Source organism: Mobula birostris, chromosome 15 (genome assembly GCF_030028105.1).
Source record: "Mobula birostris isolate sMobBir1 chromosome 15, sMobBir1.hap1, whole genome shotgun sequence".
In the NCBI taxonomy this organism is placed as follows: Eukaryota; Metazoa; Chordata; class Chondrichthyes; order Myliobatiformes; family Myliobatidae; genus Mobula; species Mobula birostris.
The window spans coordinates 34,680,540-34,706,350 of NC_092384.1; the positions used below are offsets into that span (position 1 = coordinate 34,680,540).

Genomic DNA, 25,811 nt, shown 5'->3' on the forward strand with positions numbered 1-25,811 from the left:
AGCTGCATTTAGCATCATTGTAAATATTAACATTTATGTTATTTAAGTCCAACTCTCTGCACGTCTTGTCAGATTCACAATCGTAAAAGCTTTTGTGTCTTTCTGTCATAAGTTTTCCCTTAAATTGTGGAATCAACCTGGCTGACATTATTCTTGTTTGCACCCCGTGGATTGGCCATATACACTGAGGCTAAGTGCCCTTTTTGTAGTCGAAGCATCTTACTGCTGTAAACTGCTATATCTATGGATGATTTTCAATACACCAGTAGCACTTTCCCCACCATTCTCGCCTTTTACTGATTATAGGCCAGTTGCTCTCACTTGAGCAGTTATGAAAACATCTGAACATTTGATGTTGGCATACCCTAAGTCCATTACTGGTCCTCTTCAGTTTGCTTTGCTTATGGAGGAGGGAGGAGAAGATCGCGACGCAGCATGCGCAGCCGTTCCGAATGATATCAATATGTGTTAACTAGGGGGCCGTGCACAATCCTGATTTGATGGAGACAGCCGTGAGAAGCACGGAGGAACATCTGGAGAAACTTCTGAAATGCCCACTTCGCTGCCGCTGCTACTGTGCGATAAAGAATCTCCAAAGGGGAAGGCCTCAAATCCTCGGCTTTGCCTATTGCCTGTTGCCAGGGCCGGGGTCGAAGCGCTCGGCAGAGATGGCGCTCAGTGTCGGAGAGCTGGTCGGAGGCTCGGAGTTTTTGGACGGACCCGGAGTCGGACTGTGGATGCTGCATTGGCAAGTTTGCGGCGCTGGAGGTTCACTGTCTGCATGAGATGATGGGACTTTCGAGAGACTTTGAGACTTTTTACCGTGCCCATGGTCTGTTCTTTATCAAATTACAGTATTGCTTTGCGCTGTTGTAACTATATGTTATAATTATGTGGGTTTTGTCAGTTTTTCAGTTGGTTTGTCATGTGTTTCTGTGATATCATTCTGGAGAAATGTATCATTTCTTAATGCATGCATTATTAAATGACAATAAAAGAGGACTGCGTGTCCTCATAATCTAATCTAATCTAATCTAAAATCACTCCGTTGAGGATGCAGTTAATTCGTGCCCTTATTACATTCTTCAACATTTGAACTCCCCCAACACGTCTGCAATGTTCCCTCTAATTTGTAATGGCCAGTGTGTGCAAAAATCTCGTGCTGTGTAATTTTTTGCCCAGTGACAACAACATCTGCGAACTGAATAATGTCTTTGATTAAAAACGGTAGAAATAAGCCAGTTCTAAAATCAGCAGACAAGTCATCGCGAACTCCACGTTGCCAACACTGTCCACATCAGAACTAGAAAGGAAATGTGATTGTTTATGATCATGAAATATACTTAACATGCCAACGAAGTAGACAGTGGCAACCTTTTGTGCACAGTTTAAATTCCTTTGTGCGTTAGTAGCAAAAGATGTGTGCTTGCGCACACCTTAGGGGGAACATTGCACTTGCGTGAGGATCTTTTTTTGTGGATTTTAGCTCTGCCTTGAACACTATTGTTCTGGAATTGCTCCACAACAAGCTAACCCAGCTAGCTGCACCCTGCAGTGTCTGTCAGTGGATTATGAACATCCTGATGGGAAGGAAGTGGTATGTAAGGCTGGGCTCCTACTTGTCCAATCCAATGTCTATAAGCTGTGTTCTTTCATCCTTCCTGTTCTCACTTTATACAAATGACTACATTCAAAGACAAATCTGTTAAAATCGTAAAATTTGCAGATGACCTGGCTGTAATTGGTCTCACCTCATAATGATGTGATCTGTCAAAGAGAGTATGGTGTGCATGTATCAACTTGGAGCTTAATGCTATCAATACAGTGGAAATAAGGATTGATCTCCGCTGACAATTCTCTATCTGCCCCCTCCCCTTGGAAATTAATGGTAAGACTATGCCGATTGTCAAGTCATCAAAATTTCTAGGGATCACAATTACCAATACATTGAAGTGGTACAAGCACATTACGGTCATCACTAGGAAAGTCCAGCAGAGATCGTTCTTTCTGCACCATCTTAGGAAACTTAACATCTCAAGGCGTATCCTGATGAATTTTTACTCATCCAGCATTGAGAGCTTTCTGTGGCCACCTGTCACCATTTGGTTTCCTGCTGCCTCCTCCCTCACCAAGTCCATTTTGAAGCGACAAGTCCACTCAGTGGAGAAGATCATTGGCTGTCAGCTGCCGCTATTAAAAGACCTGTCCATCATCAGAGCAAAGAGCTGAGACAAACTACTGCTGATTCCACCCACCCTAGTAGTTGTATATTCACTAAATTGCCATCGGGAAGATACCATAATCCATCCCCACCATGACTACGTGTCAACTCTGAAGCTTCTTTCCTGTAGCTATCCAGCTTCTCAACAAAACTCTCTCGGGTGTAATATCCTAACTGTCCCTACACAACATGCATTAACTGGTCTTTCCTGTTCTCCTTGTTCTGTTGATAATTATTTAGTCTGCTCACATATTCACATTTATTTAGGTTTGATTGTTTATGTTTGTGACCATTCTGCTAACTATTGATTGCTCATAGCAGTTTGCACTGTTGGGTGCTATTGTGTTGATTGTTATGGTATTGTCCTGTGCTCTATGTTTGACACCAAACCACAATCAATTCTGGTGTGCTTCACATACTGGCAATAAAGTGATTCTGATTCTTGTGCACCAGTCTCACTCAGTGATTCATGTTTTGTACCAGCGTTTCCATCTTTGCTATCATTGTTTACGCACACATTGACCCGGAGCAAAAAGGATGCAGGAGGGACTCAAGGGACCAGACAGCACCCAAGGAGGGAAAGGGACTGTAAACGTTATGGCTTGAGACCTTTCATCTAGACTGGAGATGTCAAGTGTTGATTTTACCCCACGGATTCTGCCTTGCCCATTGATTTCCTCCAGCATTTTGCTCTTTCATTGAGATACATTTCCGAGGATCTCACCTGGTCCCTGAACTTCTCCATCCTGATCAAAAAGGCACAACAGCACCTTTATTTCCTGCGCAGCATGAAGAAAGCTCACCTCTGTCCCAGGGTATTGACGGACTTTTACTGCTGTACCATTGAGAGCATACTCACCAGAGTGTCTCAGAGTGGTATGGCAATTGTCCCGTATCGGACCGCAAAGCACTCCAGCGTGTGGTGTAAACTGCCCAGCGGATTATCGGCACCCAATTGTCCACCATTGAGAACATCTACCATAAACTCTGCCTAGGCAGGGCAAAAAGCGTTATCAGGGATGCATCTCACTCTAACCATGGACTTTTTACTCTCCTCCCATCCAGTAGGTGCTACAGGAGCCTCCGCTCCCGCACCAGCAGGCACAGGAAGAGCTTCTTCCCTGAGGCTGTGACCCTGCTGAACCTCACATCACAGCGCTAAGCAGTATTGCACCCATATTGTACTGTCTCAGTACTTTTATATTTGTGTGCTGTAGCACTTACCTTTTATTCGCAATTATTTTGTAAATAACACTATTCTATGCATTTCTGTTCAGATGCTAAATGCATTTCATTGGCTTTGTATCTGTACTCGGCACAATGACAATAAAGTTGAATCCAATCTAATCTAAACTAATATCCCCATTAAAATGAATATTGTGCTCCAACTGAAATTCTTTTGCATTTTTGAAGGTCATTAATATCATGATTTTGCCTGCACTTTAAAAACTACGTGTTTAATAACTTGGGTGAATATCCTGATCCGTTAAACCACACACACAAACTTTTCTTGTAATGCTTGATTAAAGCAGAAAGCAAAATTATAGCATTGGAAATAGATTCTGTATATTTGCTGAGGATTTCACCAGACGCTTAGCTCAAACTTGAGTTTTTAGTTTTCTGTAAGGCCTGAATGCACCAGGTATAAGTGATTCTATAATCATGTTATCACCTCATTGAAGTTAATGTCATTTGTCTTGTGTGGCCTCTAGAATCTGCCAGAATGGCAAATGTAACCAAATCTAGGCTCTGAGTAAAATGTAGGATTATTTGTGCCCTCACCTTTAATTGCTACAATATTGTTTCTCCATTTATAATTTAACAATGCCATTTTAACAGTTACAATTCTTACTGTCAGCAACCTAGGTGGGCTGCCCTTTTTCTCCTACGCTTGGTTCTGAATCGAGGTGTGTTGCAGTCACAGTGGCCAACTGTGAGTTTGCTGACTTGCTTACTATGTGTAGCAATTCAGTGCAATTTGGTAACTTTGTAAGTTTGGACAGTTTTATCTCTTTCCCCATCCTATCCTCATCATCAGCATTAGGTATACGTCCCCCATGGGCTCCTGCACTGTAGGGAGCTCTATAGCAGAGTAATACCAAGGAAATAGCCAGAGCTTTGGAAAATGCATGTGCTTCATTTGAGATTTTTCTCAAACTACACAAATTCCTTAAGTTTAGACACACAATTTACAAAAACGTGCAGTAATGTTGCGTTTATTTACATGTACTTCATGAGTATCAATGCATTTTAGAACCAGGATGAGCAATTTGAAAAACCAGTAAAACAAAAATATTGGGAATGTTCAGCAGTTCTGTCAGCATTACTACAGAGAAACGGAAATATGGTATTTCAGGTGATAATCCTGGACCATTGATCTGAATGTATTGAATCCAGTCTGCACTTCCTGCTTGTTCTCTGTGCAATCCACAACGTAAATTCACCAAGCTAAAGTATTGTAAACCATTTAATATTAATCAATATAAAGAAAGGATTTCTTTTACCTGCCATTAACTTTGCAGTCCAGGTCAGTACTTGAGTGGATGGGGCTGCATTACATGCCTAATAACGTAAACCACATGGGTTTTAATATCAACTAGCCACTAGATGCAATGCTCGGTCCAGCTGTGGGCTTAGTGGTTGGAGGAAACAGCAGATCAGACCTCTAGCACATTGATTGGTTCTGTGTTGCTGAGAAGGAATGCAGAAGCCTGGAATAACAGGAGGATATTCCTAGCAGTGTGGAGAATCAGAGGGATCTTAGGGTCCGAGTCCATAGGACGCTCAATGCAGCTGCACAGGTTGACTCTGTGGTTAAGAAGGCATACAGTGTATTGGCCTTCATCAATCGTGGAATTGAATTTAGGAGTCGAGAGGTAATGTTGCAGCTATATAGACCCCACTTGGAGTACTGTGCTTAATTCTGCTCGCCTCACAACAGGAAAGATGTGGAAACCATTGAAAGGGTGCAGAGGAGATTTACAAGGATGTTGCTTGGATTGGGGAGCATGCCTTATGAAAACAGGTTGAGTGAACTCGGCCTTTTCTCCTTGGAGCGATGGAGGATGAGCGGTGACCTGATAGAGGTATATAAGATGATGAGAGGCATTGATTGTGTGGATAGTCAGAGGCTTTTTCCCAGGGCTGCCACAATGGTTGCCATAAGAGGTCACAGGTTTAATCTGCCGGGGAGTGGGTACAGAAGAGATGTTGTGTAAGTTTTTTACACGGAGAGTGGTGAGTGTCCGGAATGGGCTGCTGGCAACAGTAGAGGCAGGAAAGATAGGGTCTTTTAAGAGACTTTTGGATAGGTACATGGAGCTTCGAAAAGTAGAGGGTTTATGGGTAAGCCTAGTAATTTCTAAGGTAGGGACATGTTCGGCACAACTTTGCGGGCCAAAAGGCCTATATTGTGCTGTAGATTTTCTATGTTTCTATGACTGGCCTTGCAGTGGTTTAAAAGAGAAGTCCTAGAGGATGCTAACATGGTCAATTACATCATGGTCATCGTTATTTACATACACTCCAATGGTGTGAATGTATATTTGGAGCCAGGAAGAACACGATGCTTCTGATGTTCTGATATTTAGAACTAGGAAGAACGATGCTTGAGTGAAAATTACAACAGGATTACTAGAAACGTGCAACAGTTCTGACAGTTTTAGGCTAATAATCTTGTACCCTTGCTCTGAAGCACTGGATTGGAATATGTCCACATCAGCTCGTGCTTCCTGTTTGTTCTCTGTGTGATCAGCCCAATGGCTTTGCTCTTCTCCCACAGATGCTATTTAAAAAGTTGAGTATTTATTTGTATTTTCATTTTAGCCTTGACCTGGGCACAATGTATAATTGGATATCCTGAATCTCCAACATAATCTAAAATTCTCTGAATATTTTAGAAGTGCTAATTTATATGTAATAATTGATGAAGTTTTATTAAATATTTTACGGTGTTGTAAACATAACATTCAGTGGCTGTACCATGAGCAGTCATGTAACTGAATCATTTGTTTATAGGTATCACAAAGGACTATAATAATAGGATGCAAATATTGATTTACTCAGCATTTAACCATATTGATTACAATGTTAACCAACCTTTTCAAACTGAAGTCAACGAATTATTACACCAAAAGTATTGGGATACTTGTGCAGCATTAAGACACTTCTTGTGATGTGAATGTTGTCACACATCGCTATAGGAGGAAGGTTTTTTTCAGGTTTATTTCTGTTTTCATTGAGCTATTGAAATAGAACTCATAAGGAGATCCAATACAAACAGAAGAGATGCTGCAAATGCAGATTAACAAATCCAGAATGCTGGAGGAACTCAACAGTCCAGACAGCATCTATGGAGAGGAATAAACAGTCAGTGTTTCAGGCTGAGACCTTTCATTAGTCCCAATATAGGGTTTTGGCCCAAAATGTTGGCCGCCTTTTGATCTTCATTAGGCTGCCGCATCTGCTGAAATCCAATACAAGCAAGCCAAGACAAGATTTTGAGCATTAAGTTTGCTAGCTTTTAGAGAATGTATAATTGCATCCTTAATGGAATGAGATATCTGTTTCATTCTGTTATAAGTATTTAGGATTACTGGGGACAGTCCTAGCCCTTGCTGACACCCACCTTGTTCAATTCCCTGTGCAGAGAAAATCAGGTAGTGACATACCAGGCTACGCGTGCGTGTACACGTATATCTCACACACACACACACACACACACCTGGTGAACGCAGAGGGGCCAGGTAGCATCAATAGGAAGAGGTACAGTCGACGTTTCGGGCCGAGACGCTTGAATTTCCAGCATCTGCAGATTTCCTCCTGTTTACATACCAGGCTTCCTCTTTTTTATTTAAAAAAAAATCCAGCCACAAGTTATAAAAAGTGAATATTTAAACTTGCTTTATGTTGTGAAAGACAAATTTTCAGAAATTCATCATTACTTTTATTAAATTTTTACTTTTTGCAATTATTACATACAATGACAAATTATTTAAGGAAAATATGAAATCTATCCTCCCTTTATATCAAAATATTTAACCTCTCAGGTTCCTTGTTGACATGCTTGATATTCAGTGTCAGCTAAAAACAAAAGGATTTGCTAGTAAGTATTCAATAATGTAAATTGCGATGTGCCATATGTGTACTAAACCAACCTGCTGAGCTAAAGCATTTGTGTAATCCCTTTTCCTGTTTCCAGCCAGCTGATCAATTGTAGATAGACACTACATCGTGTTTTACTACTGAATTTAATCTACAAGTATAAAATGGGGCAACATTTGACATTCATTATTGCATTAAGTCTCAATAGTACACCTGACAGCTGAGCATGTGTTTCTGAATCACACTGATGCTTTGAACCCACTGTCATTGCCAAAAGATTTTTTTAGTGCATATTGTGTTGTTTGGACTAATCAGGTTGAAGTAGCATTAGTCAGTCTTCTCATCTTTTAATTACAGACAGTTTATTGTCTCTGCTGACCCAGATTCTGCACCAGCATGGCAGGCTTAGCAATCTCCGTTAATTTAATTTGTCATTTCATTCAATCAGACAGACTGTGAGCATGATGAAAAAAAAATTAAAAAAAAATAACTTGCTGTTCATCCTTAATTGATGCCCCTATCAGCCTTTGTCCTTGCCAGGACTGGCAATTATTTGCCAGTCATTCAAGCAGAATGTATCCAAATGTATTTTCTCCCATGGAAACATAATTTAGAAACCTGATTCTCTTTCAGAAATAAATTGGAGCAGGTCTATAATTATGGCTTTGGAAGTATATTTTCTCTTCACCCATGGGTGAAGATTTGAGGGTTGTGAGGTGGATGGGGGGAGTTTTAAACTAATCCCCAAATGTCGGGCTTTCTAGTGCTTCTGGGTCAAAGGTTATTTTGAGCTGGTGGAGCTGCTGCAGTTTGTTGGCTCCGATAATGACTGTTTGGCCATGGCAGACCTTGTGTTTCAGGTGAGGGCCTCTCTGCAGATTCCTTGCACTAATGAAGCCACCTGTTTTATCAAATGGCATGAGGCCCTGTTTCTATCCTTATCCCTGTACTGTAGTGCTAACGTTGTCACAGAGCTGGTTGATTCTCCAGGGGAAACTGTAATTAATGGGCACCATTCACAACTGATTAACTGTAGTTCCCCTACTAATTACATTCACACAAAGCAGAAATCTTAAACTTGCTTTTGATTTCATTCTGCCTGCTTTCTCCTGCATTATTCAACAGAAGATGATAGTTCTATTATTTATTTAACTAAACTTTCTGGAGTTACCATCTGTCTTTTTTTTTGTGAGGGTACTGCGTGGGGACTTTAAAATGGAATAAACCAAACAACTAAAGTTTGCAACACACAAAATGCTGGAGGAACTCAGCGGGTCAGACAGTATCAATGGAAAAAAGTACAGTTGACGTTTTGGGCAGAGACCATTCATCGGGGCCATCTTGGCCAGAAACATCAACTGTACTTTTTTTCCCAAGAGTTCATCCAGCATTTTGTGTGTGTTGCTTGGATTTCCAGCATCTGCAGATGCTCTTGTTTGTGATTCAACTTAAGTCTGCTTTCAAATTGGAAGCTGACTTTCTCCCTCAACCTTTTTAGTATTTCATATGATTACTGCTCTTCACGTCTTAAAAAAAAAACTAGTTTTTAACTCAAACAACTTAAAGCAATGGTCCTATCTTCCAACCAGGTAACCACATTTCTAAATGTGGCAAAACTATCAGAAACTATTAAGGATGAACATACAGACAATCTGGAAATTAACTTCTAAAACCTGGAACCTACTATATCCATATTGACCAATACCCATATTGGGAATAAAAAGAACTGGTGATGGGATGGGTTGTAGAATCACTAATCACTCTCGTGCATTTAAAAAGCACACTAATAGCAAAAGGATGCAGGTGGATAAGCTAGAGCAGAGCAAATTGTACAATAAAGAAACAGTGGCATTTGTATAGCACCTTAGAAGCATCTCAACTTTTCAACAACTGTGAGAAGTTTTTAAGTTTCACACAACAGGAAAGAATTTGAAGGAATAGGGTCCAGTAAAAATTCATTTTCTGTGTTTTGAGCTTGTAGAGAGAACAGGAGCAAGGCTCCAAACTTCCTAGCCAAGAATTCCTTTGAGGCCAAATAGATTTTAACAGTCAAAGGGTTTTGCTGTACAGGTACCTTGTGCAGAAGGAAACCTATCTCTGTTGTTTTCTCTCTAGCACTTGAGTAAGTCAAATGGGTGTGTGAGAAGGTATTTTGTGAATGGGGCGGGGGTGGAGAAAACCTCAGTCAGCAAAGGCCTCTCTTTGCTCCTTCCGATTTCAGTTTTGTACTTTCTGTATTCTCCATTTCTGGCATGATTGGTTTTATTGGCTGGTGAGCTGGTGGTAGATGCTTCAATCAGCACAAGATGGAGCATTCCTTGACGTAATGTTAGACCATTGGAATCTGGATTTCCATGCATTTGTGCGGTGCAGTTTGGATCAGGCAGCTTCAACCAACCCATGTCAAAATGGGTCATGGGAGTCGTAAAAGCAACAAAGTCAACCGCTTGGACTTCTGTCCACTAAACTGTAGGTGCATTTTCTCTTCCTTCAGTACCTCCTTCTGTGGTTTGGTAACAATGTTTTTCTAGTCTAGCAGCTTCTAGTCATACAGAACTTCCAACCACAAAATGTGCTGTGGCTCTTTCCAGGACTAGTGGTAGACACTGAGTCACAAATGGAAACGCAAGTAAATAGATAAAATGTCTATACATGACAGAAACCCAAGTTTGTAGTGTTGTCGCTGCACTTCTGAATGAGAATAACAAGGCAACTCTTCGTAAAATCCAAATGGTGAAGGGTTCCCCCAACTGCACACTCTAACATTATTTTAATTAACTCTGGTCTCTTGTGACAGTCCAGACCTCAGCTGCTCATTTCTTGTCAGGCCCAGCATGTGGATGGACAAACCCACATTTTGTCGTGAATCTGGTCTACTTCGATCAGTGGACCTGGGAGGATATTTTTGTTATGCCACCATCGGTTACCTTAATCAATTTGAATTACAATCTCTTGGGCCTGAACTGTCGACTTGTAGTAATGTTTCAGTGTCATCGTGAGGTCATTCTGTGGTCCTGAAGAAACTTTGCTTGGGTCCAGGATCAGAATCTGAATCAAGTTGTATGACGTGAAATCTGAGGCAGCAGTGCAGTGCAACGATGTACAGTATAATTGCTATAAGTTACAAAAAAATGAAAAGTGGAAAAAAAGGAATAATGAGGTAGCATACATGTGTTCTTGGACCATTCAGAAACCTGATGGTGATGGTGGAGAAGATGTTCCTACATAGTTGAACAAGAGAAAATCTGCAGATGCTGGAAATCAGAGCAACACACACAAAATGCTGGAGGAACTCAGCAGACCAGGCAACATCTAGGAAAAGAGTACAGTCAACGTTTCGGGCCAAAACCCTTCGGCAGGGCACAGTCGACATTTTCGGCGGGCGAAAACCCTTTAGCAGGACTGTACTCTTTTCCTAGATGCTGCCTAAATAATTGAATTCATTTCAATGTCAAGCCAAATTTTATTATCCATCTGTAACCACCTTTGTGAGAGTGGGCTGCCTTCATGAAATGCTGCTGTTCTCCCTATGAAGGTACTCCCATTCTACTTTTGTGTTAGGAATTCCAGGACTGGTGAAGGAATGCCAAGATATTTCCAAGTCAGCATGTTGCATGAATGAGAAGCAATTGGAGTGGTGGTGTTCCCATGTGCTGACTTGTTGTGTTCCTTTTGGTGATATGTTCACTTAGAAACTTAAGTGTGACTGACTTTATGTAAAGCACATAAATACCTTCTGAAGAACGTGATGAAGTTATATTGAAAGCAAGTTTGATTTCTTGAGGCCGTTACTTAATCTCGGATTCTTCCCTAATTTATTTTCAGCCACACGTTTAAATAAATTTGTTTCACAAAATATAACCAGAACCATTATTATTATTCTTGCTGTTATTGTCCCCTTGTTACAGCAAACCAAAAACAGCACAATGTTGTTTAATTTTAAAGCTGCTTATCATATGTGCGTGTGTATGTTTATGTTTTGGACCTACTCAGCATGAAGATGCCATTGCATCTTGGCATAGTCATGAAAATTTTATATACCGCCCCAATGGAAAGAACAAACAAAAGTTTACACTGTTCTATTGCTTTCAAAACTAGTCTTTAAAAGCTGTTGTGAACATTGGTTGGCCATCAAAAACCATTGCTCATGTTAATGTGTACTTTGCATTGAATGTACTGGTGCATTATTTAATTGGATTCAAGTCTAGAATAGTTAGAACTTCATTAAGATAATAGTAGTCTCAGGGTTTAGGCATTTCTACACATCTCACGTGGCCTCGCTTTCATAGAAACAATGCTCATTGGTCTAGGGGTATGATTTTTCACACTGGGGATAAATTTCTATGGTGTATTGCCAATCATGTGAATTTGATATAATTTAAAGTCAAACTTTCTCCTGTGGTCTTTGCATCATCAACTGAAAAGGTCTTCGGTTAAATTAATCTGAAATCAAAGGGGATGAAGTAACTTTGAAATACCCAGTAAAAGTTACAGCCTCATTTATAATAGCACAAAAGTTGAGATATTTAAAAAAAACTTCTGCTATTTATATTCCATTATATTCTGGAAACCTAGAATTATAGATTACAGAATAAATGGCTGTAACTATTTCTAACAGTGTATTAATACAATATGAATTTACACAGCATTCATTTCTAATTGTCAGCACTTTGACAAATGCAGACATTCCGGACTCTCTAAATCATATTTAAGAGCAGAGTAGTGAGAATGGCTTTCCCAAGTGAGTAAGAGCAATGGACAACCTCTAGCTCCATGAATGCTTCAAAGTCAAGTGGGAATAAATGCAACGATTGTAATCCTTATGGCTTTTCCTTTCTATTCCAGTTTGCAGGGAACAATAACTACATGAATATGGCAGATCCAAGCCATGCGTTCTTGACCACCAATGAGGCAAGTATACTAATTGTCCTGTATCTGTCAGAAATAGAAATGTACATTATCTTATACTATAGTACATTCATCATCAAGACCACGATGTTTGATTGTGCAGCACCTCTTTTACACATCTTATGGACATTCATTCCATCCAGGGCCACGTTCCATGCAGTATTCCCTCTAAGGGGTGCGCGTGTGCGTGCGCACACATCCCTTGCTACTAGTGCTCAAAGAAATTTAAACTGCACACTAAAGTTTGTTGCCCTCCACCTTGCTGGCGAATTTGTATGTGGGAAGAAGTGGAGTGTTATCTGGAAACTTGGTACCCAACAGTAATGCTGTGAAGCTGTCTCCTTGAGTACATAAACCTCCGACTTATTAATAGATCAGTTATTGATGTGCTAAGTGATTGCCTCCATCTGGTCTGCAAGCTTCCTTGAACTAAACAATATAGCCAGTGTTGACTGTTTTGAAACAAGCCAAATTAAATAATCCATTGTTTTATACTATGCCTCTTGAGCAGCAATAAATAAGGTGCACTGACTCAACCTCCTGCTTTCTGTAGACAAAGTGTCTGTTTGCAAGGTGCCTTTCCAACTTCAAACTGATTAGTGCTTTCCATTTACATTTAGAACTGAAGACTGACTCACATTTATGACAGAAGCTAAACAAAGAATATAGTTGGAAGTTTAACTTACAACTGTTTGAACTTTACAAACGGCAGCTGCTCTGTTTAGAAAGCCGAGGTTGGCAAATAGAAGAGGCTCCCTAGCCCAGGAAGTGAATATCCATCACAACCCCTGCATGAGCTGCAGATGCTGTAGTAGTTTTTGAAACCTTAGCCAAACAAACTTGCAGTTTTTATGGGGGGGTGCAGGGGGAGTTATTTTCAATTTACCTGAGCATGAGCCAGGGGGAGCAGGAGTGAACTGTCTGATACCCGATACCATCTTAGCTTTTTGCATCCACTGCTGCCTCCCTCCCTAGGCTCCTCATCTGCACCAAGCCTTCATCCTCCTTGTAAATGGCACTCTGTATTCTGCTGTGTGATTACTGCCTCCTGCATGTAGCTCACATTGATGTGCTTGACCATTAATTTCTATGCGCTGCCAAAGTGTCACCCAGTAGAAGACAACAGTGTTGGCACATTCTATCCAGAATGTGGTGCACTATTTTCACATTCATAACTGTGTGTTTAAATACTGTTGTACAGCATTACAATTGAAATCAACATGCAAAGTTAACATTAAGAAATGGGGAGGGGGTGGTGGTGAATGGCACATTGCATCGTAAGAAAAGCTAAGATACGCATTGCATTTTAAGTGACATGTCATTAAGTACTACACAGTTCATGTTTAGAGAATCATGCTGACTTTACTGACCAAATAATAAACAATTGCCATGGTATTGGATGTGATTGTATTTGCATTTTAGGTATCAAAAGAGCTTTGAGGTCCAAAGTGGGATATAAAGCGTTCATTAGCAGTGTTAAGTACCATTTTGGTACGCACACTGGTGTTCATAGTATACCCGAGGGATTATACAGAATGAGCAGATCTTGATATCAATATGGTCTGCTGATCTTTGTAGTACTACCATCTTGGAGCTGTAGGCTCTTACTAATCATTGCTTCTAGAACAGGACAAAACAAGGCAGTGTAAGGCCGCATTTCCCTCCACACCTTAACTCATTACAATAGCACTATTTAAACGGTTCAACAGCTACTGACCACTAGAATCTGGTTGATTTCCCCGGTTGTCTGTGTGGTTCAGCAAGTATCTTCCCGTTGTCTATTCATGTTTTGGAAGTCTTCAATGGAAAATGAAATCTGGTATTTGAAGCAAGGGGTAATGTACATTTAATGCTGATCGGACCTTGGCATAAACCAGTTTCTCTCTGTCATAGATAACTTGCTAATCATTCCTCTCACTCCCCCCCCCCCCCCCACCCCGCGACAATACCTAGAGGCCACAGAGGAGGAGGAGAACAGGGTTGGCTTAAGGCAGGAGGCTACATGTACCAAGCTGAATGTTGGTAATGAACAAAAGAGCAGATGTCATTATTTCCTTAATACTGTTGTATCCACAATCACAAGGGTAAGAATGTATTGTCAGTAGTTCTGAAGGTGTCTCTTGACAGTGAATATTAATGCACCTGCCTCTTTCCAGATTTACCTCACACTTTGCATGCAGTGTTACACAGGGGAAGTCACCAGTGCTCTCTGTTTAAAGAGATCTAGCTACATTATGGTAGAACAGAAGACAGAGATGACATAGACTTTTGTGTGGCTTTCAACAAGGTCATGCATGATCAGCTGGTCCAGAAGGTTAAGCCACAAGAAATCCAGGTCATGTTGGAAAAAAACAGATCTAAAATTGTCTTGATAATAGGAGGCAGGATAATAGGTTTCTTTTTAATGATGGGAAATCTGTAAGAAGTAATATACCACAGTGTTGGGAACTTTGTTGTTTGTATGAAAATGACCTAGATGAGAAATCATTCAAATATATTGAAGACAACAGAGCAGTGGCAGATGGAACTTAATCCAGACAATTACTGAGATGAGTAAGTCAAATTCTGGGAAGATCAAGTATAGACTGGCAGTGATTTTAGAAGCTTTGATATATTGAGAGACCTTGGAAAGCAAATCCACAACTCTCTGAAAATGGAGATACAAGTAGATAGGGTAGTGAAGAATATATTTGGAATGCTTGCCTTCACAAGTTGAAGCATTGAGTATGAGAATTTGGATATCATGTTCAGCTGTACAAAATATTGATTAGATCACACTTGGGATATTGTGACAGTTCTGGTCTCCACATTACAGGAAAGGTGCGGTGGCATTAGGAAGAGTGCAGGAGAAATTCCCAGAAATGTAACTTGAAGTTAAGAGGAGAAATTGGATAGCTGTGTTTGTTCTCACTGGAATGCAGATAGGGTGACCTTAGGAGTTTATAAAGAAAATTAATAGGAATGATGGAGTATTTCTCCCAGGATAGGAAAGTCTAGAACTAGAGAGTATGGTTTCAGCAGAGAGAGGGGAAATTTGAAGATCTGAGATGTATGTTTCTCATACAGATGTAGTGGTTTGCTGGAATGAGCTGCAAAAAGAGATGGTAGAGGCAGATGCAATTATAGCATTTCAAAGGCATTTGGGCAAGTAGACAGTCAGGTAGAAAGGCATAAAGTGATTTGAGCCTAATGCAGGCAAAAGGGAATAGCATAGATTTGCAGCACAGCTGGCATGGATGAGGTGGGCTGAAAAGGCCTATTTCTGTGCTGTACAATGGTTGTGGTTATGTTTGGTTTTGCCTCAGGTCATGTGGTTCTCTGAGGACAGTGAGCTGTGCTGTGCCCTGGTAGTGTTACAAAGGTTGCGTTCTGTCCTTTGGGTCCCCGTGTTGACTCTGCCTCATTCCAAGTGTTGAGGTTGTGACGGAACACGAACAGTGAATCATTCAGAATAACGCCCACTGTTTCCATCTTTAGTCATTATGCCTTTTATTCTGTGATGGTCTATGGAGCCAGCTGCCTTTGAACCACAGCGGCAACCAAAAGGTGACCACTGATCATTTAGGGTTATCCACCAACTCTGATGTTTTAACCCATTCACACTTGGCATTGTTCATACAATGAAAACCACTGGATTTGAGCAATCTGTTGTGACAAAGCCTCCACTACCTGCGGCAGGAGTTTGCACCACCTGACATGGTGAGCTTTTGGGTTTGCGGTGATCTGCACAACCTCAACAGTGTGAATTCACAGCTGTTGCCACAGGCCGTGTAAGGCGGGCAGCTGAGGAGGAGGTGTATAAAATGGAAGTGTAGCACATTTGCTTCTGCATAAATTCTATGTGAAGAACCCCTTCGAGGAACTGTAGCCCCAACTCTCCATTCTTCTGCAATTTTGTACCTCCCAGCCCTGATGGTACTTCTCTACTTTGGAAAAATCAATGATACAAGGCAGAAGTTTGAGCTTGCAAATGTTGGGTGATTGCAGTTGTGCAGCAATGGAAGCTACCACATTGGCCATAATTTGCTGAATCATGGTTAGACCCATGAACAGTGAGTACTCTCACTTCCACCCTGTAAAGGAACGTGCCAGAATTCTCCAAATGCCTTGATGCTGGAAGCAAGTTTCCTGACAAATTTAAAAATTCATCAGATGTTTTATTATTCACGTCCACCAACTACCTTCTGAAAACTGGTCCAAATACTCAGCAACCCGAATTCTCTCTTGCTTGCATGATTTCACTTACAAAAAATTGAGAATCATGTTGGTGGTGGGGGGGGGGGGGCAGAAAACAACCTGTGGTGAGATCACCCTTTTTCCATGGAAATGTATAAATATGGTCTTTCTTCCTTGGGAATGGGAATGAAAGTTGAAGTTTTCCAGACTAGCGGCTGAATGCAACAGGAACTGTGGTTCAAGTGCAAATGATGTTCAGATCAGCTATGACTTAATTCAATGAAATCTTTACTGATTTGAAAGGGATCTGAATTTATTTCACCTAATCCACTTCCAGAGGTGAAAAGGGATCATTACATCATATGGACTAGATTGCAGGTGCCTCATGTTTTAGTTGCATAGTTTTATTCTCCTTTCCCTTTGTAGTGTTCCTATAGTCCAGATCTGCAGATACCCTGAGGAATCCTTTAAGTACTTGATTTTGATTCCAAGGACTGGCTGATTTGGTACATGTTGCCAACTTCCAGAGGCGTCAACCACCACGCTTCTAGCAAAGGAGTAGGCATTCTGATCCTGTGGTTCTGCAGGTAGGCAGCTGTTGAGTCTTTTGGGTACATTTTACCAGGATTTGCCGCTTTCCGTAAAGATCTCTGAATTTAAATATTCTACGGACCTTCCAAATCAATTCAGGTTGAGCATAAACCATAAGCTTGGGCTCTAACATCACTAACAAAAGCATTCCTGGCTGCTGTTCATTTAACCATTGCTGAATGTTTGTTTAAGTCTCCACATCTTTTCCTTTTTGATATTTTGTAGCCAGTTTTATTTGGCATTGCTTTGACCTGGTGTGAGCTGGCTCTAGGAGTGGCAGAGTGCTTTCCTGAATTCTCATTCTGTAGCAAGGCAGACAGAGTTACACATCACTACAGCAGCCAGCCCAAGTCCCAAGGCTCTGTTGACGCCATTCATGGATTTGAAGTAAAGGCCAAGGGCATCAGCATAAGTCCCACTCAATGTCACTTGAGTACCTTTGACTGGGTCTGCAGAATACCCAGTTCTTTTCCTTGGGTTCAGGTAGGATCAGTTTTTGTAACTGGAGGATTGCAGTAACTAGAGCTTGATATCATTACATTTATTGGGCAATTAATTGTTCTTCATAGAACAACATTGCCAGTGGGTTCAGGTTTTATGTGTACTCCACTGGGTAATAATCTGTACTTGAGAAATATAACAAAACACCATTACTACAAATTACTTTTAATTATAACACAGTAATAGGAACACTAGTCATAATCTACAATCTACAAATTAAGTATGTGTACCTTCAGACATCATTGAATTAAACAGTTGTGGGATTTACCAGTGGCTCATTGAGTTTCAGAGTAGCTGAGCCTTGTAGCACCGTACTGATTTCAGCCAGCAGTGATCAAAGTTGGAGAACTACAGGTGGCCTTGTTGTGCTGAGGTTTGGCTGGAAATGATCATTCCACCTCTGGTTCACCATCTAACAACCCTGCCTGAATGTGCTCATGTACGGCAGCTTGAGAAAGCACGGACACAACCTTTTGAAGTTGACTGCAGTCAAAGTGGAAGGAGTCACTGTCGAGTGTGATTTTTAGAATGCTCATGTTGACTGAGGAAAAAAAATGCTGGACGTTTTGTTGGAATTTGGCACCAGTTAAGAGTTAAGAACTTTCAGAGAGAAAGGGAAAGGCATGGGATGGGAAGGAGAATTCGTAGAAATATTAACAAACAACTGTTGCCACATTGAATTTTGCTAAGGAACACTAATACTGTGGTTTTAATAGGGGGGAGGTGTGAAGGCTCAGGATCCTTGGTTTTGTCTCCAAATTAGAAAATTGATCTAATAGTAATCAAACCTGTGATTAACTGTAGGATTTAGCAGCGCTGCTTAGTGCATTTTAAATTGTGACGGAACAGTAGTTGTGGCTTGGAGCCAGAGGTGCCCATACCATATATCAGCATTGTGAACAAACTGTATTGTTGATCATCATTCATGTTAGTACACATTTGTCAAACCTCCTCTTTAACCAGCCCTTCTGATGTTCAGCTTCTCAACTATGTTCATTTATAGTGTGGAATATTATGGGAGGAAAACTTTGTTGTGCAGCATGCAGTTTTGGGATGCTGAAATTATTAAAATAACTCTTGACATGGCTCTTGACGTATCTGTACACCATTAGCGGTGCATATGAAGTTGGAAGTCATTTTGAGAGTGTTGTTGCAAAACAGCTGAAATTTTAGAGAGCTGTCAAATTATACAAGAACCAGAGTGAAATATACGATAGCAACTTTCTGAGCTTACACGATGATAAGCTGAGCCTGTTAAGTGGCAACTGGAGTTTCGGCTGTGTGGCATCTAATACTACAGTGGTAGTTGCTTGTCCAGCCAGCGACTAATACTAGTTTGGCCAACAAGTGTGCTTGTGGAGTTGCTCGTCCTAAGCAAGATGTATGTGGACTTCTCCAACTTCATAATGTGGAAGAAATTTATGTTACGTTTAAAAGTGATATCCCCTTTTGAGGCAAAAAAAACCACATTAGAAAACATGGTCCAGACATGCCTATCAAGGCAAGATAAAGACAATATTAATATAAGCAAAAAAAGCTTGCAACATTATCAAGTAAAGCTGTAATTCTAACTGGAAAATATCATAATTCAACAAAGTAACACCAAGGAATTGAAAAAGACAGAGAAAGCAAAATATATGAATAGGTGAGTGAGGACCAGCCTTGGTTAAAAATCCCATTTAGTAGAAGCTGTGAGGCTTGGAGTGCTCAGCACATGGGAGATGAGCCGATGTAGGTAGTAGGAGTCCTGATTAACAGAGGTTGTTAAGGACTGGTGAGCAGTTGGTGAAGACAATGTACTCACTGACACTGAGCACATTGAACGTTTTGTTTCACTCAATCCAGATCAATGAGTCTGGATTCTTGCCGTTTCTCACTGTGATTACATCTTCTACTTAAGGACCAAGCAGTTTTCCTCACAATCTTGTAGGTTGTGAGGAAGTTTCTTCTTCTTCAGCTCTCAGTATGTGCAGTATATTCAGAAGATACTAACATCCTCACTTACCTTGCCCTCTAACAGATTAACTGTGTGATTTGAGAAATACAACAAAACATCATTTTGTAAGTAATAATCTTCATCTTTTTGCTTCCTCTATCAAACTGTTGAGTACAGCATGGAAAAATCATGATGTCTGATATCTTCCATCTAATACTACTCATCAATATCTTTTAAGTCAGTAGAAATTCCTGGTTCTATAGTTCATATAATTTTCCCTAGGTGTTTTAAACCTGTGAACCTCTTCCTTGTGTTGGAAGACTATACTTTATTTCAATTAGCAAATCTTAAGGTTCACACATGAAGTAACGGAAATGGTAGTGCATTTCTGCTTATCATTTAAATGCCAGTTAAGGAACACTGATGTCTCCTGCGATCCACTGTTAATCACTGAAATGACAAATGTTTGATTAAAGTAATCAACAAATGATTATTTATTGACGTTTATGTCACAATACCTGCAGTAATTTAAAGACTGCAAAGTGCCACTAATTTGTCTGTTTCCAAAGTTTCAACCAAATTCATAAGAATACTGAAGAAAATGTGTATTATTTTACAATAGTCAAGAAAGCATTGTTGCTTTCTCATGCAGTTAAGCAATTACTACTTACAATTTCAAGGCAAGTTTAATGGTGCCATTTGCCAGTTGAATGTGCGTTCATTGTATGGAACAAGTCATATATAAGGTCACAATGAACAGAGTGTAAATCATTCAACTGACATCTTGTAGTTCGTATATGCTGTGTCAATATTGCTCAGTTAATGAGGACTAAAAGTTAGATTTTTGCCTTTTGAACCAATGTTTGTCCTTGAATTGTAGAGAAAAAATAAACTAAATGCAATGAATTTGTCCCAGTTTTTAAATTAAAGTTTACCGAGGGAAATAGCCATTTAGAAGTCAACAAGTCTAGTCATAGAGGCAGAGTCTTCGCCCCATCTAGTCCATGCCAAACTGTTATTCTGCCTAGTTGCATTGACAGAAACCTGGACCATAGCCCTCCATAGCCTCCCCATCCATGTACTTATCCAAACTAGCCTCACCCAACCTCAGTGGGGGGGGCGGGGGGATGGAGCCCATAAATGCCATCTATACCGCTCATGATTTGCATACTTCTCTCAAATCTCCCCTTATTCTTCTATGATTCAAAGAATAAAGTCTTAACTTATTCAACCTTTCCCGGTAACATCCTTGCAAATTTGCTGTGTACCCTTTCAATCTTATTAATATCTTTCCTGTAGGTAGGTGACAGAACTGCACACAGTGCTCGCAATTGGTTGGAGTATCCTGGTTAGACAACCTAATCTGGCTCCTGTCCATTGCTGATGGAGATTAATCTGGACTGCACAAAGCTCAGTAGAATTGTTGCAGGTTTTTTTTTTGATTCCAATCTACATGCAAAATATAATGGATTGGCTGTTCCTGATTTTCAGTGCTTATAGTGGTTGGTTTTTGAAAGTCGTATATTTAACTGTGGGCTGTCTCAATAACAACATCCCCATTGGTGAATCATGAGTACCTTCCAGAGAGAGGAAGGCTTATAAGGGAAGTTACATCATTCCTGGGAATTGTGAGCCTATTTCTTCAATCAGTCCTCAAACCTTGTGTTGTTTTAATATGCTTTTTAAAATCTATGCAATTTCTAGAGTGCAATATTCCGTCTTCTGTTAGAGGGCAAGCTTTCATGAGTGGCTATTAGTAAGCTAAGTGTGGATGAGAGTCTCTTCTGAATGCACTGCACGTATTGTGAGTTGGAGAAAAAGAAAGATAGTTTGAGGCTGTGTAGCTGAAACCAGGTGTGCGTAATAGAATGGAGTAAATGGTGCAACATCACTAGAGTTGAAGCAGCACGTGGTGGGATAAACTCCAGAGACAGAGGACCACATGTGTCCCAATGGTGTCTTTAAGCATGACAAACTGGGTTTGAGTTTTTTTTTCAAACAAATTTTGGAATTGACTACAGAATAAGAAACTAAATTTTACATCAAACCTTACATGGGGTAGTTAATAATTCCTAGCATGGTGATAGTTCTCATATTAATATTGTCGATTATTTTTTGATAGTTGTTTATCAATGGTATGTTGGAAAGGCTGTAGATTGGCGTATTTAACACTGTGATGCCATCATAGAGTATCTGAAACCTCTGATTTGTAAATTGGAATCCAGACCATTGCCATTATATTATGACTTTGCCATGGGATACGGACGTTATTTTGTGTTTTAGACTATGTGGAAACCAATTAGTTTTCCTATTAAATGCGTGGACACAATTTGGAATCAAGTTGTAAAATCAGCCTTGCTTATTCCTACAGTTCAATGAACAGATTAGAGGATGGATTTGTAGTAATATATCTAAAGATGAGCAGAAATTGCAATATTCATATTCTTCTGTTACAGATCCCAAAGCAATAATGAAGGTTATAAGGTCTCTGATAATCTAATGCTCCCTTACTTATTGTTTCCAAGATATTTAATAAAATCTCTTTAATTAGTATTTATTATATTGTTAGCTGAAGAGTATATGTTGGGAAACCTGATATGATAGTGAAAATGTTGGTGGCAGCAAGTGTTGATAATTCTTACGATCTGCTGGGCAAATGTGGTTATCCTGAAGTTTCACCGGTGGATTCACCACCTAATGTAGCAGTGGAGCAGAAACCTGTTGAGACTTCCCAGCATTTACTCAGGAGAACCAGTTCACAGATCCTGTGCTAAGTTAGATTTTGCATAGGATCAAAGTTTCCATCCATTTGGATACCGATATAAGTAAGGCCACCGAGAGGAATGGAAAAGAAGTGTGTTTTTCACATGAAACTTTATTTTGCTTAATAACCTTGAGGCAAATGCTTTTCCAGTTGTCAAAGTCTCGCAGAGGAGTTTTGTGGGTGGTATTTTAACTGGCCCATTGTGTCATCCAGTTGTCACACTATATGACTACTCAGCCCTTACCTTGCCATCAGACTCCAACATGATCTTGGCATGTCGGATTGAAAGTCAATTTCCTGAGTGGATCAGAAACAGAACACTGGAAGGACTCTGCAAACCACGTAGCATCTGCAGAGACAAAAGGTGCAAGTCGAAGTTGCAGGTCAAGACCTTCATTGGGACTGGGAGGGAGTACGAAATATTGGCAGAATATATGAACTGAGAGGGAATATAAAAGATTGCCTGAACGTATGGGGGGGTGGGTGTGAAAAGGTTGGTTGTGGGATAGAGGATGGTTGCTGGTAAGTGGAACCAGATGCAGAGAGGATGATGAGCGTATGGAAGCATTTGGGGCAAAAGGATGGGGGAAAGACTGGCAGGTAATAAGTGGAGATGGAACCAGATTGGAAGGGGAATGGAATATGAGGTGAACAAAAGAAGAAGAAAACTAGGTATAAGGATATGTGTGTGGGGGAGGTGAACAGGGGTTGTGGGTTCCCTGAATTAAAAACTGATATTGAAAAATTGGTTTGCAAGTTGCTTAGGGATAGTCACTCTAGCTTTGTAAGGTGTAGATTGTGCTTCACAAGCCTGATTGACGACTTTGGGGAAGTGACAAACCATATTGATGAAGGTGTACCAGTGGATGTTGTGTATATGGATTTTAGTAAGGCATTTGGCAAGTTTCCCCATGGTAGGTAAATTTAGAAAGTCAAGAGGCCTAGTTTCTAGGGAAACTTGGCTATGCGGATTCACTGTGTAGCTTGTACTCAGAAGGTAGAGAGTGACAGTAGAGTGGAATCTGCTTGGAGTTCGGTGACCAGTGTTGTTCTATAGGAGTCTGTTCTCAGACCCCTGCTCTTTCTGTTTGTTCTAAAGAATTTAAATGAGGAATTGGAAGGGTGGGTTAGTAAGTTTGCAGATGACATGGAAGGTTGGTAGTATCGTGGATAGTGTAGAAGGTTGCCGTAGGCTACCAAAAGAACACCCATTGAAGCAGAGCTGGGCAGAGAAGTGGCAATCCACAGAAGTGTGAAGTGATTCACTTTGGAAGGTTGAACTTGAAGGCAAATACAGGGTTAATTAGTGGGAGGGGGGATTCATAGCAGTGTGGAGGTACAGCGAGATCTTGGGGGTCACTTTCATATATCCCTCAAAAGTTGCAGTGGAAGTTGATAAAAGTTGCAGTGGAAGGTGGGTGGTTAAGAAGGTGGGTGGTTAAGAAGGTGTATGGTGTGTTGGCCTTCATTAGTTGGGCGATTGAGTTCAAGAACCATAAGATAATGATGCAGCTCTCAGAAAGTCTGGCTGGTCCACTCTTCGTGTTCTGGTTGCCTCATTTTTGGAGAAGATATATCAGGATGCTGTCTGGATTAGAGAACACATCCTTTGAGGACTGGTTGAGCAAGCTAGGGTTTTTTAAAATTTGGAGAGGAGGAGGATGAGAAATAACTTGATAGAGGTGTAAAAGGTGGTAAGAGGTACAGATAGCCTGGATAGCGAGACTTTTCTCCCCAGGGCAGAAATGGCTAATATGAGCAGAGTTTGGAGGAAAGTGTAGAGGGGATATTATAGGTAGATTTCTTACGCTGAGAATGGTAGGTGTGTGGGACACCCTGCCAGGGCTGGTGGTAGAGACATATAGATTAGGGCACTTAGAGACCCTTGGGTCGGCACATGAAAGCAAAATGGAGGGCTATGTGACAGGGAAAGAGTAGATTGACCTTGGAGTAGGTTAAACAGTCAGCATAACATCATGGGTTTAATGGCCTGTACTGTTCTGTGTACTGTAGTAGAACATGAGATGTTGTTTTCCTAATTTCCATTGGATCTCCAGCAGAATGGATAGGGCAATGTGAGTGTGGGAAGGATAGTTGAAAGGGCACGCAACTGGAAACTCAAGATGGGTTTTGTGGATAGTGTCCAGGTGCTCCACAAAACAGTCACCTTGTGTACAGTTGGTTTCACCAAATTAGTGAAGGCAACATCACAAGCACCAATTGCTTGGTAGGAGGAGAACATCTGCCTCACCTTGAAGGGCTGTTTATTTCCACAGCTGGTTCTGAAAGTGGAGGTGAAGGGAGCTGTGCTATACCTCCTTCTATTGCAGGTAAAAGTACCAGGAGACAGGGCTGGGTGAGTTGCTATAATTAAAACCTTAATCCCAAAGTGTGGCCATGCTGAAAACAGAAAGGGTGGGGGGAGAGAGAGAGGGGGGCATTTATAACTGGCCCCACTCAGGAAAATCAAAGAATCAGTTGTATAACCTTTACTGGCACTTTCTTGTGGAACACATTGATATCTCTGTCAGTACCTCTGCTGGGCATAAAAAAGTGACTTTAAACTGTGTGAAGCTATTCTGAGGTTTTACAATGTATAGTAACATAATCACATAATGGCTTATATTTGCTTGGGTTTCATGTTTGCAGTTCATGGCATCATGCTGCCTTGTGATCTCTTTGTTCTCAACACAATTGATCGCTCGATACAATCTGACCGAACACCTACTGAAGTGTTGCCACCTCATATTAGTACTACCACCAGCTTTATAAGCATGCCTTTTCACCAAGTTTCGAAATTAAGCTGCATATAATTTTGAATAAATGTTAATTGGTTGTGGTATTTTGCTTTAATCTGCAACAGCAGTCAGATGATTTATCTCTGTAACATTCTGTTCAGCCTCAAAATCTCTCCAGTCAATTGCAGTAAATAGATTCAATGACAGATTAATACTGATTACGGGGCCATTCTGGGTTCCAGATCTTAAACCAAATGTAATATTTCATTTAAGTACAGGCACATTTGTAATATGCTAATATTTCACAAAATAATAATTGTCATCCATGTATCAGCAAGACCCATCTGTGCTGTTTCAAAAAAAACACCAGAGCCTAATGTCTAAGGTACACGCTCTTGTCTCTACATTATTAATTTGGAGCAATTAAACTTTAATCACAAACAAATGTTTTCAAATGCAGACTTAAACAAGCCAAGCAGTTATTTTTATCTGAAGTGACACTAATAGAAGCTATGCTGTGCTGATATTTCTAGCCTGCTCACATTGACTCCATTATCATATTTTGGTTTAAGGGAAATAATGATAGCTGACTCCTGTGTGCTAACAGTTATCAGTGAATTTTTGACACTTTCCAGTGTTACTAATTTCATATTATCATTAACAATTTGAGTTGTGATTATGTTTAGGAGGAGATAAGTATTTTCATTAACTGTGAATTGCTCATAGTTTAGAAGAAGTGCACAAACACAGTGAGCAGTAAATGTAATTGTATTCCGATTGTGGATTATGTTTGAAGACGGTGAATATTTGCACTTAATATATTGCCTAGAAAAGTACGATGTCCCACATCAGAAGGACCACAATATTTTGATA

At 40.4% G+C, this 25,811-nt stretch overlaps 1 protein-coding gene across 5 annotated transcripts in view; it reads left to right on the forward strand.

Moving 5' to 3' along the window:
• The window catches only part of tox3 (TOX high mobility group box family member 3), a 109,731-nt gene that overhangs the window by 50,628 nt on the left and 33,292 nt on the right, over positions 1-25,811 (forward strand). For 4 of the 5 annotated variants that reach the window (XM_072279577.1, XM_072279580.1, XM_072279581.1 and 1 more), the window contains exon 2: positions 12,170-12,235. The exons of the other annotated variant lie outside the window; for it this stretch is intronic. In XM_072279577.1, coding sequence (XP_072135678.1) covers positions 12,170-12,235 — 66 coding nt within the window. The remainder of the gene's footprint in view (positions 1-12,169; positions 12,236-25,811) is intronic. 5 annotated transcript variants of the gene reach the window in all.